Genomic DNA, 19664 nt, shown 5'->3' on the forward strand with positions numbered 1-19664 from the left:
GTTACAGTGAGTTACACTTCCACAATTCCCTCATCTTTTTGTTTTTGTTTATATTAACCATTAATCTAAACATCAATATAAGTAAACAAGCAATCACTACAAGTAAACATCAATACAATTTCCTTAGGCATACACCGTCATCCTGCAAGAATCTGATCACAAAACATTTCGTTGGTTATTGACTCCTTCCATATTGTTAATTCAATCTATTTCATTTGCATCACAAATATCTTTGTAAAACAACACTTCACCATCACCAAGATACAACAATTTTGCTTCACCATTTTCAAGTTTTTAAAGCATCTGCAACATCTGGCAAAAACGTTTCCCTCCAAACAAATGTTGATTCTTTGTTTGAAAGGAAGGGCTGATCACTTGTGTTTGAATTCGGGTATGAAACATTTTCTTCTGTCTTTATAAGCACCTGCACTACTTCGTGTAGGATTTCGCTGTTGTGGTAACGGTGCGGAGTCATAGACTGACCCTGCTCTCCATGTAGCATTCTTGCCACTCTTGCTGTGAACCATAATGATTCCTTGAACAAGGCCTTCGCCCAGTTGTAGTCGACTTGCCTCCTCCCTCATTATTGTGAGTGGGCAGCAAGTATTGGTGTGACGTTGATTGGCCAGCAAGATGTGGAACAGGGATGCCGGATGCATCCACAATGATGTTGGGACCATGGTGTTCAGGTCATCCATGGTCCATACCAGGAGTGGCCCGCAGAATCGTGCACAGCTGTTGTGAAAAGGCACAGCCATTGGTTTGCAGCTCCATGCTGGCTCCCCGGAAGTTGGTGAAGTAATAACATATGTCCCCGCATTTCACAGAGGTTGCGGGTAAAATGTCGTTGTCCTTCAACTTCTGATGTGATGAATGTTCGAAGCCTTCGAACAAGAGTAAGCGATCGCCTTTCTTTCATATGTTGCAGTGTGATCCAGGCAAATGGTCACATAAATTTCCTTGGTGAAGGTAAGCATTCATCTCCAAGTTACACGGGAGAATGTCTTCATCATTCTTTGAGAAAGAGGGGTGTATGCCACGATTAACTTCATTTTTTAGCCACAAATTTTCTTTCTCGAACTTCTTCCAATTCCGTTAGCACTCCCTTCAAAATGTGATCTCGTCTTATCCCTTATGCTCAGTCACATCTGAATCTGCTTTCCACACACACTGAATCAGATAGGGTACATCTTACCATGAAATCAGCATAATCATGTATATCTTCCGACAGTTTCACATTCAACAATTTGTTGTTTTCCCTTACAACATTCAAAAGTTATATTCATTTATATGCGTCACACAAATAATATTCAATCAGGTATGTATTTCACTACTAAACTAAGAATAGCATCCACAATTGCTTTCAGGTTAATATAGTTCAAAAATTAACTTGTGCAGGTATTTTAGCACTACTCTAAGAAAATAAATTGTATATGATTACAATCACAAACAGGAATATCTAATTCCCAACAACAATTTTCCCAAACCAACAAATTAAGCATAATGTATTATTACCATAATTCCTCTCCACTTTTTCTTTTTCCTTTTTTTTGTTTTTCCCTAACAGTGTGTCACTCGTGGTGATATGAGTTCACTGATATTGTAATTGACACAACTCATAACATTGTCGTTATGCCATTATCTTAATTCTACTGTATTCATTTGCAACATCACTTGATTTAATCTTTTAATCTCAGTATTTATGTCGCCATAAAAGTCTTCCTCTTGTGGTTCCACATTTCTTTCCTCATTTGTCACTTCATGCGTTATCATCGTGTTGTTGGTTACCTTGTTCAAACACACCGTCACTAAGGCTTTCAAGCAAGCCACCACTAAAACAATTGCCAATATAACTACTAAACCAACAAACAAGTCTGCTACTCCTTGTATATATTCATACCTATGACATAATTATATGTCGATGACATTCAACATTATATACCAAACTAACAAGCTTCCTAAAAGGTAAATAAAGAAAATCCCTTAATATGTAACATAAATCAGATTATTTGTCTTACCCTGATCCCCCTATCCCCCTATCTCCCGGGGTTGAACTCAATCCCCTGATCATGAGTGTAGTTGTGATACATTTTTCACTCATGTTGTATTAATATCAGCAGGTAATTGTATGTCATGTAGGCAAATAAATGTCACTATCTTCCCTAATTCAAGTAGGAATATTAAATGTTGAAATTGTAATGTTTATCAATGCAAGGGGTGTTAAAATGTAATTCAAATGAATGTATATCACGACTATCATTTATCCGCCACTGAATGTTCTGCTGGGCTGCTAGGTGCAGCCTCATTTTCTGTGGGATCGTCCACCTTAGCCCCATGTGCTTGCTTGCAATGAGAGGCATGAATCCAACTTTCTATTTTGGGTCCATATTTGTTTCTATTCTTATCAATCTCCTATGGTTTATCAATTCGTTCCAAGATACCGCAACCAAAGGTTTTAACCAAGGCTCTACCAAACTATTTCCAATGTGAACAAAAAATGCCAGTGAAACAATGATTCGAAGAATTAACTTCAAGGGGTCAATAAATTTATTCTATAGCCAGATCTAATTTTCCCATCCAATAGTTTGCCTTGCCACATGTCATATTATAACACTTTAATAAACCTTCGAAAAATGTTTCCCATCTCAACAAATTTCCTTTTTACAAGTAGCCATGTGTAACTCACGTATTTAACTACAATTTCCTTTCAATTTGTTTGGCCTAACTGGCCGCAAAAGTGGCTGCCAGCATGCAGTACCGTTTTTATCTACCAAGGAAGTGCTCGTCCACACAAGACCTCTACCAAAATGTTGTTTGTAAAAACAAATCTGGGATTTCCGATTACATGGATGCACTCTCAGGACATTTTCAGGCTGCTGTTAACAATCCACTATGATAAATTAATTCCTTTACCCACAATCAAATAATTAGTACAAATTGAGGATATTATCCCTATCACATGCTTTTATAGATTCATTATGTTGGATCTAATTTTTTCCAATAATTTTCCACTGCTGTAAGGAAGAACAATAGCTCTCATAAGTCTTAGTAATATCGTACTTAATTTGCCCAGCATCGAATAATTTATTTACTATCCTTTCTCATCTGTTAACCAGTGACTTTGTTTGAACTTCAGAACTGAAAACCCACAATAGTTCAAACCAGCAAAATTTTCTTTACTATTTTCCCATATCATCTATGCCTAAAACACATCCATACATACAGCACAATTTATATGCTGATAAAATTCAAGTTTATATATATAAAAATCCATGAGCAGAGTACTCTGGGAAGTCAGTGTAAGACCTCTCCAAAATTTGGCTAATTTTGTACTCCCACATTTTTATGAAGCTCATATCCATAAATAGCTTTGATTCTCATATAAATTCGATCACAATGGAATCCCAAGATTACTCCCAATTTTTACTATTAATGAATAGCTGCTCATAACTCAGCAAATCAAATCTTTATTCTCCATCTCCCTTGACAAAAGTGATAATTTTCATAATCAAATTATATTTCTATTTTTTTATTTTTTTTTATTTTTTTTATTTTACGAATTCTCTCGATATGCGATCCCATCCCCATGGAACTATCTATTTTCCAGACAAGGCACACTGTCGGTGTCGACAATCTTGTAAGATTGATACACAAAAACAAAAACACTGACACACAAAATACCCACACACACATGCATTATGCGTATTTGTTTGCGTTGGAACCCTTATTTACAGATCCGGATGGGTGTCAACTTTATTTCAATTTCTCAAAATTTGTCCTTCAATTTTATAAGCGCTAATACACAAATGGACCAAAAAGTTTATTCTTAGAAAACCCCTATGATGTCACATTGACATTACCCTTTAAGTTCCCATAATAATTTATCCAAATTTGACTACCCACCCATTTGTATGTCAGTCGACCACTGACCTATCAATCGTGCGGAACAATAGTCCGAAATTCCCACCTGATCATCATGTGACTCTTGTCACTTGGTTTGCCAAAAATTGCAAAGCAATTGTTCCAAACTTTGTAAATTTAAAATTTTGTGCCCAACATAAAAGATCCAATTTCGGCATTTGATCAATTAATTATCAATTTGCTTACAAGCAAAAGAAAAATGAATAATTCTTGCTCCGAAAACTTTTCAGACCCAAGAATCATCGACAGTTATTCATGTTTGTCCAGTAATCTAATTTGTTGAGGCCAATCGTCATTTGGGATTTGTCGCAATGAAGGCCTAATCATTGTCTGAGGTATCGGTCAGCACTGGTACCCTTGATCTTGGTTTACCCTATGAACTTGTCTTCCTTTTGGTATACGGACATCCTCTTTTCCAATGTCCCATCCGTCCACACTTGAAACACCGGTTTCTGTCGTTGCCTGGTCTGTGCACCTGTGCACTTGTATTGCTGGGCTGCATCTCTACATCCCTGAGTTGCCACTGCAATCTCTCGTTATCTCCTGAAACACGAAAAAATTCTCTGTACCGTCCTTTTTGGGAAGACAAATGGGAATCAGATGGGACAACTGTCACTTTCATTCCTAATTTCGAGGGCAGTTGTGCATTTGTCTCCTCCACTGTATCCTGTATCCTTTTTATTTTAAGTTCTAGATCCGTTATTCGTTCTTGCTGTTCCCGTTGTCTGGATTCACCATCCCAAAGATGGAATGCAAGCCAGTCTACCGTTAGATTCTGTCTCTTCCTGGCTTTCAATCTTTGTTCCAATCTTTCCAATCGACTTCGCTCAAATGTACCATCTCTTGGAAACTCCTCATCATGTCCCTTTGTCCACAAATACCAATTCTCGACCTGCCTTATAGCTTCGGCACCATAACGGTCGTACATATGATGTGTACAAGTACCTTTTTGTGGAATCTCTGGTTGTCCTTGTGTATTCTTGCAGGCTCCATTTCCCATTCTGCCTTTTATCAAAGTAGCGTTGGATGTGTTGTAGTTTGTTCCTCTAAAGCTTCACTCGTACCTCCAGGAAGGATCTCTCCACCTGTTCAAACGGTGATTTCCAGAGAATCTCTCTCACCTGTGGCTTTTGCACAATCCAATCTCACAGATCAGTATTTGCAGATGAGCCAGAGGGTCAGTATGAAATGGGTGAATCCTCAGGTGTCCGCTCTGTTGAAGGGGAAATTACACAATGGTAACCGCACATATATATCTATATATAAACTCACCACCTTGCTCAATTTTCCAAGGTTGTCTTCACATTGATAATATCTCACAAAGATATCAAAGCTTCTTTCTTGAGACCGCATTTTCATCAATCAAACAATCAATATATTCAATTCAATTTATTCAGTTCAATTTATTCAGTTAAATTTATTCAATTAAATTTATTCAGTTCAATTCAATTATTCAATTTCAATTAATTTATCAATATTCATCAATAAATCAAATTAATCATTTTGGATGACTCCTTGCATAAGCCCTTTCCCCAATGATGTCAGGACAGGTCCATCTATTGACTGAGATCGAAGCTCATCGGTCGTCACCTCTGGTTCATACCTCATGTCAATTGACGAATCACTGTTCTGTCCTAGGGTCATATGTGACCTATTTTTCCATTTTGCCTGGTCTTCACAAATTTTCTTTGCAACCACTAAAGGCAACTCATCCTTCATTCGTGAGACCGCCAAAATGGATGGCAGATATTAAAGTTCTTTGGGAAAAATATCTCATCATTTTTCTTTTAATAGTCCCCAAATCTCTTGGCAATATAAATTTCGTAAAACTCCTGAAATAAGACTGTAAAATTCCTTCAATCATGCTAAATTTTGAAACTCCATCGCTTGTAACACCCAATTTATCCCATAGGGCTTGAAAGTTCTTTCCCAAGTTCATGCAATCATTCTGCATTTGAACCCTATGATATCATTCATAATAATCATCATGATTTTATAGTCATGGTCCTATCATAATCATCTATTTAAAACGAACATTTCCTTTATCACCACAGCTATGTGGTATAATCAACAATAGAATAAAACTGTACATAGCAACAGGCTACCTCATGGCCACTTAGTATACCTATTGACAATAAGTCATAACAATATCGAATAATCATTGAACAATTAAAAATCGCTTCCACTGCTCCAGCCGCAGCATTCGTCATTTTGTCTGCTCATCCGCGTGACCAAAACGAAATAAAGGGAGCTCAACCATTACACAGCGCTTTTAATGGCGCATGCCATAGGAACTCAACGCAATTTCGACTCGGCCAGAAAAACCAGCAAATTTTGCAGGATGTTAACTGGAATTAGCCGTGAAAATATATACAAAATACACAAAAATACACACCCACAAAAATAAACAACAAAACCCAACCAAACCCAAGGTCGACCATCTTACACAGTAAATTACATCATTTCAGCATCGTATTGATTGCTGAAATATTCCAGGGTTTATACACACCTTAAAAGAGGTATGCGTGGTGTTGCCCCCTCCCACGTTTATTCCAGGGTTGATACACACCTTAAAAGAGGTATGCGTGGTGTTGCCCCCTCCCACTTTTAATTCCTCATTAAATTCCTCATTAAATTACTCATTAAATTACTCATTAAATTACTCATTAAATTACTCATTAAATTACTCATTAAATTACTCATTAAATTACTCATTAAATTACTCATTAAATTACTCATTAAATTACTCATTAAGTTACTCATTAAGTTACTCATTAAATTACTCATTAAATTACTCATTAAATTACTCATTAAGTTACTCATTAAATTACTCATTAAGTTACTCATTAAATTACTCATTAAATTAACTTACATAGTTTCAGCATTGTATTGATTGCTGAAATATTCCAGGGTTTATACACACCTTAAAAGAGGTATGCGTGGTGTTGCCCCCTCCCACGTTTATTCCAGGGTTTATACACACCTTAAAAGAGGTATGCGTGGTGTTGCCCCCTCCCACTTTTAATTCCTCATTACATCGTTTCAATTAAAAACATCGCTTCTACTGCTCCAGCCACAGCATTCGTCACTTTGTCTGCTCATCCGCATGACCAAAACGAAATAAAGGGAGCTCAACCATTACACAGCGCTTTTAATGGCGCATGCCATAGGAACTCAACGCAATTTCGACTCGGCCAGAAAAACGAGCAAATTTTGCAGGATGTTAACTGGAATTAGCCGTGAAAATATATACAAAATACACAAATAAACAACATTTATTCCGTTCAACAGAACAAACATTTCCTATATCATGACATGCATGTCTTCAAAATTATATGACCAAGAGAAAAAGTAAAACTAATTAAAACTGCGGGCAGTGATGATCCGGGGACCATACCGCTCCATCCTGATTGGACGGGTGCATGCTAGAGTCGTTAACAACGACAGTCCAGATCCGATTGTTCAAAATTTCAACTCAATCGATCGAAAAATGAACGCAGGGATGCATTTTAAAGGTGCAGTGGCACTAACTGAGTTGCCACGAATATGGCCACGAAATTGCCAATATGGCCATCACAAAATATTTTCCTTAATCAATTGGCTCATAGCATAACCAATCTGCAAGTATCTCATCCGAAGATGTATCTCTGAGGAATTTTAATTAAATAAGTCATTTATAAATCAACGAGTTAATTTATTAAATGATTAATCAATAAATCAAAGTTTTCCTTGACAGCCACATCACTTGGTCAGTGTCATGTCCAAATATCAGCTTCCTTACTCAAAAGGTGCCTGAGTTAATGTAATGTAATTACTGTAATAAGATTACTGCAATTACTGTAATGATTACTGTAATTACCGGAACTGTAATTACTGTAATTACCTCAGGTAATTACTGTAATGTAATTACTGTAATGTAATAAGAAATGTAATTAATTAAATAAGTACTTCATTAATCGCTAATAATTAAATAACTCGTGAATTCTTATCCGATTTACTTAACATTTGAGTGTCCCCAAAACGTTGGAGCAAAACGTTGCAACAACGAAAGTGAAACGTTGTAGCGACGTTGTGGAAACGTTAGCAAAACCCAACATTTGAATGTTCCCAAAACGTTGGAGCAAAACGTTGCAACAACGAAAGTGAAACGTTGTGGCGACGTTGTGGAAACGTTAGCAAAACCCAACATTTGAATGTTCCCAAAACGTTGGAGCAAAACGTTGCAACAACGAAAGTGAAACGTTGTGGCGACGTTGTGGAAACGTTAGCAAAACCCAACATTTGAATGTTCCCAAAACGTTGGAGCAAAACGTTGCAACAACGAAAGTGAAACGTTGTGGCGACGTTGTGGAAACGTTAGCAAAACCCAACATTTGAATGTTCCCAAAACGTTGGAGCAAAACGTTGCAACAACGAAAGTGAAACGTTGTGGCGACGTTGTGGAAACGTTAGCAAAACCCAACATTTGAATGTTCCCAAAACGTTGGAGCAAAACGTTGCAACAACGAAAGTGAAACGTTGTGGCGACGTTGTGGAAACGTTTTACAACAACATTATTTCAATGTTGCAAACTTTACTTTACAACTTTACAACAACTTTTGTTGAAACTTTACAAAGTTACAAAGAAACGTTACCACAATTTTTACAATTCGAATGGGATTTATATATCCGTCAACTAATTCAATCAACAACTATTTTATTCAACATAGCCCAAAAGTCAACAACAATTTCAAAAATCCTTAATTTTCATCCGATTCACTTGACTTTTGAATGGGATTTATATATCAGTCAACTAATTCAACCCACAACTATTTTATTCAACATAGGCCAAAGTCAACAACAATTTCAAAAAATCCTTAATTTTCATCTGATTCACTTGACTTTTGAATGGGATTTATATATCAGTCAATTAGTTCAACCCGCAACTATTTTATTCAACATAGGCCAAAAGTCAACAACAATTTCAAAAATCCTTAATTTTCATCCAATTCACTTGACTTTTGAATGGGATTTATATATCAGTCAATTAGTTCAACCCGCAACTATTTTATTCAACATAGGCCAAAAGTCAACAACAATTTCAAAACATCCTTAATTTTCATCCGATTCACTTGACTTTTGAACGGGATTTATATATCAGTCAATTAGTTCAACCCGCAACTATTTTATTCAACATAGGCCAAAGTCAACAACAATTTCAAAAAATCCTTAATTTTCATCCGATTCACTTGACTTTTGAATGGGATTTATATATCAGTCAATTAGTTCAACCCACAACTATTTTATTCAACATAGGCCAAAAGTCAACAACAATTTCAAAAATCCTTAATTTTCATCCAATTCACCTGACTTTTGAATGGGATTTATATATCAGTCAATTAGTGCAATCTACAACTTTTTATTCAACATAGGCCAAAGTCAACAACAATTTCAAAAATCCTCAATTTTCATCCGATTCACTTGACTTTTGAATCGGATTTATATATCCGTCAACTAGTTCAATCAACAACTATTTTATTCAACATAGGCCAAAGTCAACAACAATTTCAAAAATCCTCAATTTTCATCCGATTCACTTGACTTTTGAATCGGATTTATATATCCGTCAACTAGTTCAATCAACAACTATTTTATTCAACATAGGCCAAAGTCAACAACAATTTCAAAAATCCTCAATTTTCATCCGTGTCACCCATGCTATCTGTCTGACAAATTTCGTCAAAAAAAAAAAAAAAACACAACAGCACTGGTTTTGCTTCCTGGAAGCTTCCTGCGAAACGCTTTGCTTCTCGCAAAACGTCCACCAATGGGAACTAGAGGGAGGGGAAGGAGCGGGAGCAAGAGACAGGTAGCCGGAATGAACATGAGGGACAATGAGGGACAGTGAGGGCGTGTCGGTATGCAATTTTCATCCACTCGCCATCTTTCACAATAATTCTGGACCGGCATGAGATGGCGTTGTCTGTCATTAATTTATATTGTAATCAAACGAGTTTTAGACATGGCGGGAAAACTGAAAAAAAATTATTTATTTATTTATTTAAAACGGGTGTACACGATTGTACACGTGTACGGACCTTACCGAACCTTACCGAACCGGCAAACAATTCGCCTCATGGTGCACTTCATGAGCCGATTTGCCTGCAGACCAGAGCAAGGCTCTTCACACCCAGCGTATACCGTACGCATCCTTGCAAGCACACGAATAATAGAATCATTTAAAACGTTCCATCCGTGACTTTTACCTCGGACGGTCGTGACAAAAAATACGTTTACACTCCTTGGATTACCTATGGAATGCAAGCCCCACACACACATCCTCCACCATGTTCAGAATTCATATTTCATAATGGACCATCCCCAAGACGCCATGCTTACCTTGGCGACGTCCACTCGAAATCTCAGCGGTGCCTCCAGATTGTCGGGGAAGTGGTGTGAGACTCAAGACTCCAATGATGTCACAGGTTACAAAAGATCACAACTTTATTAACTGGTTGTTCACTTCATTCCAATACCAAATAATACCGTTTAACTCAATGGACCAGGTAACTCTATCCGCATAGTCCTTCTTGTTCGGCTGCAGCGCCGAACTCGTGGTACGCGTTCATTCCGTCGGGCAGGGCTTCTGAGGATGAGTGCTCCCTTGGCTCAAAGTCTCTTCTGTTTATATCGGCAAACTTCAGTTAATCCTCTGTCCGCTGAAATCGTAATCCCTTCTCCGCTGCTTCTAATCCGTTCTCCGCAAACGTTACTCGGTCGCCTCACTGGCACCAGCTCGCTCTCCTCCCTGCTGGGAATTTGCTTCATCCTCTTTGCATCCCAATGAAAGACAATAGTACGGGCTTGGGAATGTGTGTTAGCCCGGGGTCGTACTAAAGCTACACAACAGGACTCCCAGCTTCGACAGGGCGAGATGCATTCCTGACATTCTTACGACCACCTGCTCGTACCTTGGTTCGTTACCAGTTCCAACCAATGAGTTACACTGAGTTACACTTCCACACCACTAACGCCGCGACTCGGGCGGGGCTCATTTCCTTGCTTCCCGGAAGGCGCTGGTAATTAGGTAATAGGAACAATTTGGCCTACCACCCTATTCAGCGCTGACCGGAAGTGACATCATAGCTCCAGGACTCGGGACGGCCAGCTTAAAGGACAAGGGGATTAATCCCCCCTTGATAAGGGGAGAGCCGACCCCCGAGAGCCGTAACAATTGGTGTCTGGGAGTGGGATTGGACCCGAACCAAATTTTATATATCATCTGAACAAATTTGGTCAAAATTTAGTATTAAAAACCAAATTAAATCGTGCCATGGATAGCCAAGGTGATCGGATGCCGGTGGGGGAAATAGAAGAAGGGTTCGAGCCAACCCAGGACCCCAGGGAAGAAGAGGGACAGTGGGAAATGGAGGAAGCCGATGAGGGCATAGCAGTGGAGGTAGCAGGCGCACAAAATGGCGGCGCCTCGCACGTGGCGGCGAGAGCCGAGCCCGTAGCACCAATAGATATGAACCTCTTTATGATTCAACTCGCGGCAAGCCTTGAGAAGCTAAATGATAAGATGGATACTCAGGGATAGCAATTAGGAAACCAAATTGGGGGATTGAGTAAGGAGATGGGAGAAATGAGGGCCAATAGTGAGCGAATGGGAAACCAAATTGGGGAATTGAGAAATGACATGGGAAACCAAATTGGGGAATTGAGAAATGACATGGGAAGTCAAATTGGGGGATTAGAGAGCCAATTAGGGGGACAATTGAAGGACGTGGGTGGCCAGATGAAAGAGAGGTTAGTGGGGTTAGAAAACAGGATGGCCACCCAGGAGAACCAAATGGAGGGAGTGAAGGACGGGTTAATGGGGTTAGAAGGTAAGATGGGGGGAAAATTGAGGGAAATGGGGGATCAATCCGCCCGGGAAATCAAACAGATGGGGGAGCAGATAGAGGAGGTCAAAAACGGGCTGGAAAGCAAATTGGACGCCCAAAAGAACGAATTGGAGCAAATGAGGGCGGCATATAAGAAGGAAATGGGAGAGATGGGGGAGGATATAAGGCGCGGAGTGAGCGAAGAGGTCGGAGGGGTACGCGACGAGGTAAAGCAGTGTGAGGAGCGCGTGGAGAAAGAGGTGAGAGAGTACGGCTAGGTTATAAGGGGGTATAGAGGATCTGACGCGAAGAGTAGAGCAGCTGACGGTGGGACAAAAGGAGTTAGGGGAGCAAGTAGATAAGAACACAGCTGTGATAGGGGGGCTGAAAGCAACACAGAAATAAATTAAGAAAGAACTCATAGCGACACAGAAAGAATGTCAGACGGTACACGAGGGGCTGACAAAGAGGTTGGATGAGGTGGTAGAGACGTTGGAGACGAGAGAACGAGAAGTCAGGAAGCATATAGAGACGACCAAGGTGGCTTTAGAAGAAGAAATTGAGGGGGCACACCGGGAAATAGAAGAGGTGAAACAAAGTTAGAGGAAGTAGAAGAAGGGGTGAGTGAAATTAATAAGAGACGAAGGGAGACTAAGAAGGAAATAAAGGAGGAGGTGATGGAATTGGCACAAGGTCTGTGCTCACATCGTGATGATGTACTTGCTAACCAAGTAAAGAGTTTGCAGGTGGCGGAGGAGGAGCGAAGAGGAAGAAGCGCCGAAGTGAGTGGCGATATGTTCGGAAATGTATATGGTGTGAGGGGAGGTTCAGCGAGCTTGGGGGTTGGTATAGACCCGGGCGTTCGTGAGGGGCCAATGGTGAGGTGTGCGAATGGTCCAGAGTGCGTGGAAAGAGAGTGTGCACGAGGAGGTCCGATCATGGGGAGTGCGAGGGGTATTGGTGAGCCAGGGTGTGCGAGTATGGAGTGGGTAGCTGGTTGCGGAGGGGGCAACCCAAGCATCGACACCGACAGGGCTAGTCTTTAGAGGTCGGGGGACGCGCGAGAGCCCCCCAGGAATAGTGTACTGTGGGGGCCCGAACGGTTCGGCCCCGCGTTAACACCGCAGGGAGTGACGCATGGGGTCCGGCCTTCGGGCGGCCATAAGGTTCCACTTGCGCCGTATGACGGCAAGAGTGATTTGAGGGCGTACCTGGTGCAATTCGACCATGTGTGTAGGGGTAACGGTTGGAATCCGGACGAAGGTGGAGTACACCTTGTGGGGGCATTGCGCGGTGCGGCGGCGGAGGTGCTGACAGCTTTACCACCGGGTGCTTTCACCCTGCCAGCCCTCCGCGCGGCTCTAATTAACAGATTCGGAGTGGAACAGCAGAGCGAGCTTGTTAAAGCTCAGCTCACGGTGCGAAAACGCAAGCCCCAGGAGACCATCGGAACCTGCTTATGAAATTCGCCGCGCAGTCAGGATTGCACACGCGGACATGGCAGCAGGTTCCTAGGAAAGCCTGGCGCTGGATCATTTTATCCAGGCCTGACCGGACCCGGAGCTCCCACAACAGCTCGCCATGTGGCGCCCGCAGACCTTGAGCCAGGCGGCTGACGCCGCAGCCCGTTGGGAAGCAGCGAGGCCCCTGGCCCGGGGAAGCGAGCGCCACGCAGTGGCGGTGCGCCAGGTAGGGCCCGTGGCTGGTGGCGGCCCCCCAAAGGGGTACGCCCCCAAAAGGGGCCCTGACCTGGAGAGCATGGTCCGGAGGTTGGTGGACCAGCGTCTAGCGGGACCTGGACCATGGCAGGCGGCTCCGGAGGTGGCACGCGGTGGGCCACAATCAAATGCCCCAGTTCGGACCTTCAGGGGGGGGAATTTGGAATTTCGGAGGCAAGCACCTTACCAGGTGAGGTGCTATAATTGTAGTCGGCTGGGTCACCGGGCGCGAGAGTGCCGAGCTCCGCGCCGGGACGGACTCCGGCAGCCGGAACCATCAACTCCGCCTCGTACAGGTTGGATAAGCAGACCCCAGACACCCCTCCCCCCACCCCCCCTCCCCCCCCCCCCCCGCCAGGGCCCGGGAAACTAGAATGTGCCGGACATACAGGGCCATGTTCGGCAGAAGGGGATGGTGAAGCGCCCTCATTGACGCGACAGGTCATTCATTGTGGCCAAATTGGTACAGGTAGCTTGACGATTCGGTGCAAAATTGCCGGCGTGGGGGTAGACGCCGTAGTGGACACAGGAGCTAGCGCCACGATCATCAGCCCTGTGATCCTTGATTCGAGTGCAGACGGCTGGGATAAAATCCAGCGTCTGGAAAATTATAGTTTGCAGCTGGCTACCGGGGCAATGGCCCCGATCATAGGGCATGGTTTTGTAACCCTCAAGTTGGGTTCGGTAAGGAGGGAAGTAGAAGTTTGGGTGGCGGAGGTGTGCGACCCATGCTTAATAGGGTTGGATTTGTTGACTGCCAGCGGTTGTAAAATCGATTTGTACCGAGGGACCCTGCATGTGGGAGTAGAAGAGCTACCATTGGATGGGGTGAGCACGGCAGAGAGAACGGAGCTGGGGGCTTCTGAGGCCGTGACCATCCCTCCGAGGGCCGAGGCCATAGTGCCGGCCCGATGGTTAGCTCGCCCAACATGGCAGGAGTCCTGCGGCCTGGTCGAACCGGTGGCAGCGCAGTCCATACCGGGTATAATCGTGGGCCGCACCCTCGTAAAAACGGACGTGCTGATGGTGGCCGTCCGGGTAATTAATATAAGTACAGAACCACACACTATAGTAAAGGGCACGAAGATAGCCGGCTGCACCCCAGTTAACGAAGTCGCGGCAGTGAGGGACGAGAACGTCCAGCCGAGCCAGCCCCAGAGGGAGCCTTCAATAAATACTAGAAATTGGCCCGATCCCATTTGTGAGATGGTAAATCGAAGTAGCGTAGTGTTGGAAGGTACCCTGAGGGAGGCCTTACACAAATTAATTGAATCCCATTTGGATATCTTCTCCTTGTCCTCCGAGGATATTGGACGTACGGGCCTGGTGAAACATCAGATCCACACCGGTGAGCCCGGCCTATTCGTCAGCCCGCCCGACGGCTCCCTTGGAGCAAGAGGGAGGAAGCTGATGAACAGTTAGACAAGATGCTCAATGCAGGTATCATTGAGCCCTCGGGAAGTCCTTGGATGTCACCTGTTGTGCTGGTCAAAAAGAAAGATGGGACCACGCGTTTCTGCGTGGACTATTGCCAGCTGAACAACATGACACTCAAAGACTCATATCCCCTGCCAAGAATTGATGACACCCTCGATGCTGTTGCGGGCTCAAATTGGTTCTCAACCTTGGACCTCAAGAGTGGGTATTGGCAGGTGGAGATGGATAGCGCGGGCAAGGAGAAAACGGCATTTTCCACAGGTAAGGGGCTGTATCAGTTCACTATAATGCCGTTTGGTTTGTGTAACACCCCCGCCACCTTTGAAAGATTGATGGAGCATGTACTGGGCGGCATGCCATGGCAGTCATGCCTGGTGTACCTGGATGACGTCCTGGTACATGCGAAAACATTCCCCCAGGCAATAGCTAATTTGGACCAGGTGTTTGGGTGCCTCAGACAGGCAGGGCTGAAATTGAGTCCAAGCAAATGTACTTTGTTTGCTAGAGAGGTGGCCTATCTAGGTTACGTTATCGGTCGCGAGGGGGTAAAAACAGACCCAGGCAAAATTACAGCGGTAGAGGAGTGGCCCGCACCATGTACCATCAAGGAGGTGCGGGGATTTTTGGGACTCTGCTCCTACTACCGGCGTTTTGTGGCAAAATTTGCAAAGTTGGCCCGGCCCCTTCACCGGCTTACGGAGAAGGGGACGAGATTTAATTGGACAAGGGAGTGTCAAGAGGCATTCCTCGCATTGAAGGGGTGTTTGACATCCGCACCCGTTCTAGCTTACCCCACTAGTGACGGGACATTTACCCTGGACACGGATGCAAGCCAGGAAGGATTGGGCGTGGTTTTGTCCCAGACACAGGAGGGCGTGGAGAGAGTGATCGCGTATTATAGTCGGGCCATGAGTAGGCCCGAGCGAAATTATTGTGTCACTCGTAAGGAGTTATTGGCTATGCTGGCTGCGATGAGCCATTTCCACTCATACTTGTACGGGCGGAAATTTCTGGTTCAAACTGACCATTCCTCCTTGCAATGGCTCCTCCGGTTCAAGGAGCCAGAGGGCCAAATTGCAAGGTGGTTGGAAAAGTTGCAGCAGTACGATTTCAGTGTGACCAATAAGGCAGGGAAGGCCCATGGGAATGCCGATGCACTCTCGCGGCGTCCTTGTTTGGGGGAAAACTGTAAATTTTGTGCGAGACACGAGGAGAAGGAACAATTGGGTGATTCCACCCCGATCCTCGTCGTCCGTGCAACCCGGGCGAGAGGGCCAATTTTGCCACTAACCGCAGAAGAGAAATTTGGAACTTTGGCTTGGAGCACGGCCCAGCGGGAGGACCCCGTCCTGGGACCGGCGTACGAGGTCTTGGGCTGTGGGACAAAGACCTAATGGGGAAGAGGTCACCCCCCTCGGGGCGCCAACAAAGGCATACTGGGCTCAGTGCAGACCCTAGAATTGAAAGACAACATCTTGTATCGCAAGTGGGTGGAGGTTCCCTCTGAAAGAACTTCCTGCCTGGTGGTTGTTTGATACTGTTGTTGAAGAGGACAGTATGACCTTGGTGGAGATACCAGTTAGCAAATAATGTAAGTGAATGAATGATCGTTTTAAGGCCATTTTCCCTGCTAGAGTGGGGGTTAGCCTTGCGGGCCCCATGACAATCATGGTTCCCTGTTTAAGGCAATGTTTTTATGGCCGGATGCCCTTCCTGGCGCCAACCCTTAGTCGCTTCTTACGATGTGCAGGGATACAGTGTACCTATTCTAAACCGGGGTACACACCGGGATCATTCATCCCAGGAAGCTGGTACTCAATTTGCCGACCTAGGAAGGATGACAGGCTGAGTCAACCCACCTGGCGTTAATTCAGCTATCGACCGGGATTCTAACCCAGGACCCTAGGATCCCAAGCCGGCACCCTAACCGCTAAGCCGACACCAGGGCACATTAGCAAATAATGTAAGTGTTAAATTATTTTGAAGTACTCTAAGTCTCTAAACTGTCTGTCACAATAGAAATGAAGAGATTGCATTGAGACATCATATGGTTTATTCTATATGTTTTGAGTCAACATTGAACCAACCATACACCTCTTCAATCCAGTAACTTTGCAGTCATGACAAAGGGATTGCAGTGTTACGATTATATTTACTATATTATTATTATTAACATTATTATTACTAGGGCGTGCCCGTACGTGGGTGCAAAAAAACATGCGTGCAAACAACAACAACAAAAAAAAACTTTGAAACCACGTGGCAGTAACGACCACAGAACCCCCCCCCCCCCTCTATTTACATGAAATGGTTTGGTCCATTCGCAAAGCCAAAGCGAACGGCTTGCGAGTACGGTAGAACCCCCCCCCTCTATTTACATGAAATGGTTTGGTCCATTCGCAAAGCCAAAGCGAACGGCTTGCGAGTACGGTGACCATACCTTGGGAACCACTTGTCCGATTAATTTCAAACCTTGAAAAGGCACATCCTCGGGTCCCCAGCAATATACCTGGCAAGTTTCAAGTATATCGGACCCGTGGTTGTCGAGAAACAGCGGTCACAGACAAACACACAGACACACACACATACACACACACATACACACACACATACACACAGAGATTACTGGAATTATAGATAGATTACGAAGACGATACTACTGTATTAAGAAGCCTGGGCTAATTTGTCTGAAGCGACCTGAAGGTGAGGCATGGAGGCATGAAGCCTAAGGCCTATACATGCTATGTTGTTGGAAGACCTGTAACGCCTTTGCTTTCGATATTTGATGGTCATTTTAACAATCGGTATGTTTGTGTTTCACACTGGATGAAAAATGTAAAGGTAGAGCATGGCGATTGTGATATATGACAGGTTCGACAATATGTTCGGCCTGAACGGCATATAAATCAAAATGGCAGTGTGTGGAGTCATTACTATGATGGCGTAATGATGTAATTACATCACAGACCTAATCACCTCACGTCACGCCTGTCATGTGAACAGATCCTCAGCTCTGATTGGTGTATGTTTGTGAGGGACAGACATACATACATACATGCATACATACACATATTTTTATCCATCCCCTGATCTGTGCCTTTTCACAACTTTATCCCGGAGGTCTTTTGAAAGCTCCTTGGTGCTCATGATTGATACATACAGACAGACAAACACTGTTCTAGACAGCTTTACCCGACGGGCTACGCTGTAAACATTTTAGAACTTTGTGGAACTGCATTGGTTGCATTTTCCCTTTGTTCTTCCCCATCTTCATTGTTCAAACATGGCAAGTGACCTGATGGGTATCTCAGTTTCCAGAAGTGTCTACCCAATTCCCAACCACCCACCTTTCCCCACTCACTTATTCCTTTTTAAATGCTCCTGCCATAATTAAGGTCGCCTGATACATGAACACAGTAGTCATTATAATTACGAGATACCTTTTGTGGATATTCATTATAAAGAACTGATGCATTCTGTATTTAAGTTTATTACCGTATATTGGATTCACGCAGACCCTTCCACCCCAAAAAGTTTATAAAATGGCACTTCATAATTTGTTATTTACAGGACTGACTGTTCCACCAAAAGTGCCATTCATTACAACGGAATATGTTAGAATTCGAGTGTTTCTTAGAATGGGCAAACACTGTACAAATTTTAAATGGGGAACGGGTTTTGATAGGCGTGTGCTTGAATTTTCATGGGTTAATCATTCCCTGAGCAACCTCACAGACTTGATTGTACAAATCGATTTCAAATATTTATTTGTCTATCTATCTTGCGCAATGGAGATTAATGGGACCCACTGAGGCTGACATGCATGTAAACAACTTCTCACTTAAAAAACACTTCTCCTCAACTACTACTTCCCTCCACCCTCCCCCCATCACTACCTATTGATGATATTTTTCTGGGTAAAATCTGGAGATTTATATCTATATTAATTATGCCAGAGAATCAATGTATGATTTTTTTTTGATTTTTTTTGCAGGGTACCTATTATACTGGTGGGCAACAAAACAGATGTTGTGGAAAAGAGCACTATGGAGATGATACAGTCGGTGATGAACCAGTACTCTGAGGTGGAGGCGATTGTGGAGGTAATTAATGCCAGTACAAAATAAGAACAATATAACTGAAACATTTGTGTAATTGCATGATGTCAAGGTCACATCTGACCCTAAAATACCATCCCAAATTTAATCATAAGGTCATTCATTGCAGTGTAGGTATCTCAGCAAGAATGAGCTTATTTTGTTTTTGTTTGTGGAATAGCATGAGGAAGAAATTAAAAAGAATGAGCAACATAATACTGGAATGTCGCCTCTGGATAACTCCGAGAGGACCGCATGTCTTTAAGAGACCACGGTCACGAGACACCCCAGAACTTCCTGCAGGATCCCACTCCAGCAGTCATGTTACCATACGCAAAAGCCAGAGTGGGAACGGGTACCGTGCCAGTGGTCACGCAACAGGCTTTAGTTGGTGGGTCCATATGCCTCTACTTCCTAAATGATTGTCTTGAATGCGCTCCGAGGGATATTCAAGGCCTTTGAAGTATTTTTATACCCCTCTCCGATCGGTGCCCTTTCACAACTTTATCCCAGAGGTCTTTGACAGCTCTTTGGTGCTCCTTCATTTATTTATTTATTTTTGTATACAAGATCGAGGTTCGTGTAAGAGCTAACATTAATCACAAAAACATAAACGGACACATAAA

General features: G+C 43.2%; 1 protein-coding gene across 1 annotated transcript in view; it reads left to right on the forward strand.

Moving 5' to 3' along the window:
* LOC144889330 (mitochondrial Rho GTPase 1-A-like) overlaps positions 1-19418 on the forward strand; it is a 37598-nt gene extending 18180 nt beyond the window's left edge. The window contains exons 7-8 of the mRNA XM_078769496.1: positions 18936-19044; positions 19220-19418. Of these exons, the coding sequence (XP_078625622.1) occupies positions 18936-19044; positions 19220-19303 (193 nt within the window). The 3' untranslated portion in view covers positions 19304-19418. The remainder of the gene's footprint in view (positions 1-18935; positions 19045-19219) is intronic.
* Positions 19419-19664: the final 246 nt, after the last annotated feature.

This window comes from Myxine glutinosa, unplaced genomic scaffold (assembly GCF_964187855.1).
Source record: "Myxine glutinosa unplaced genomic scaffold, kmMyxGlut1.1 SCAFFOLD_2794, whole genome shotgun sequence".
In the NCBI taxonomy this organism is placed as follows: Eukaryota; Metazoa; Chordata; class Myxini; order Myxiniformes; family Myxinidae; genus Myxine; species Myxine glutinosa.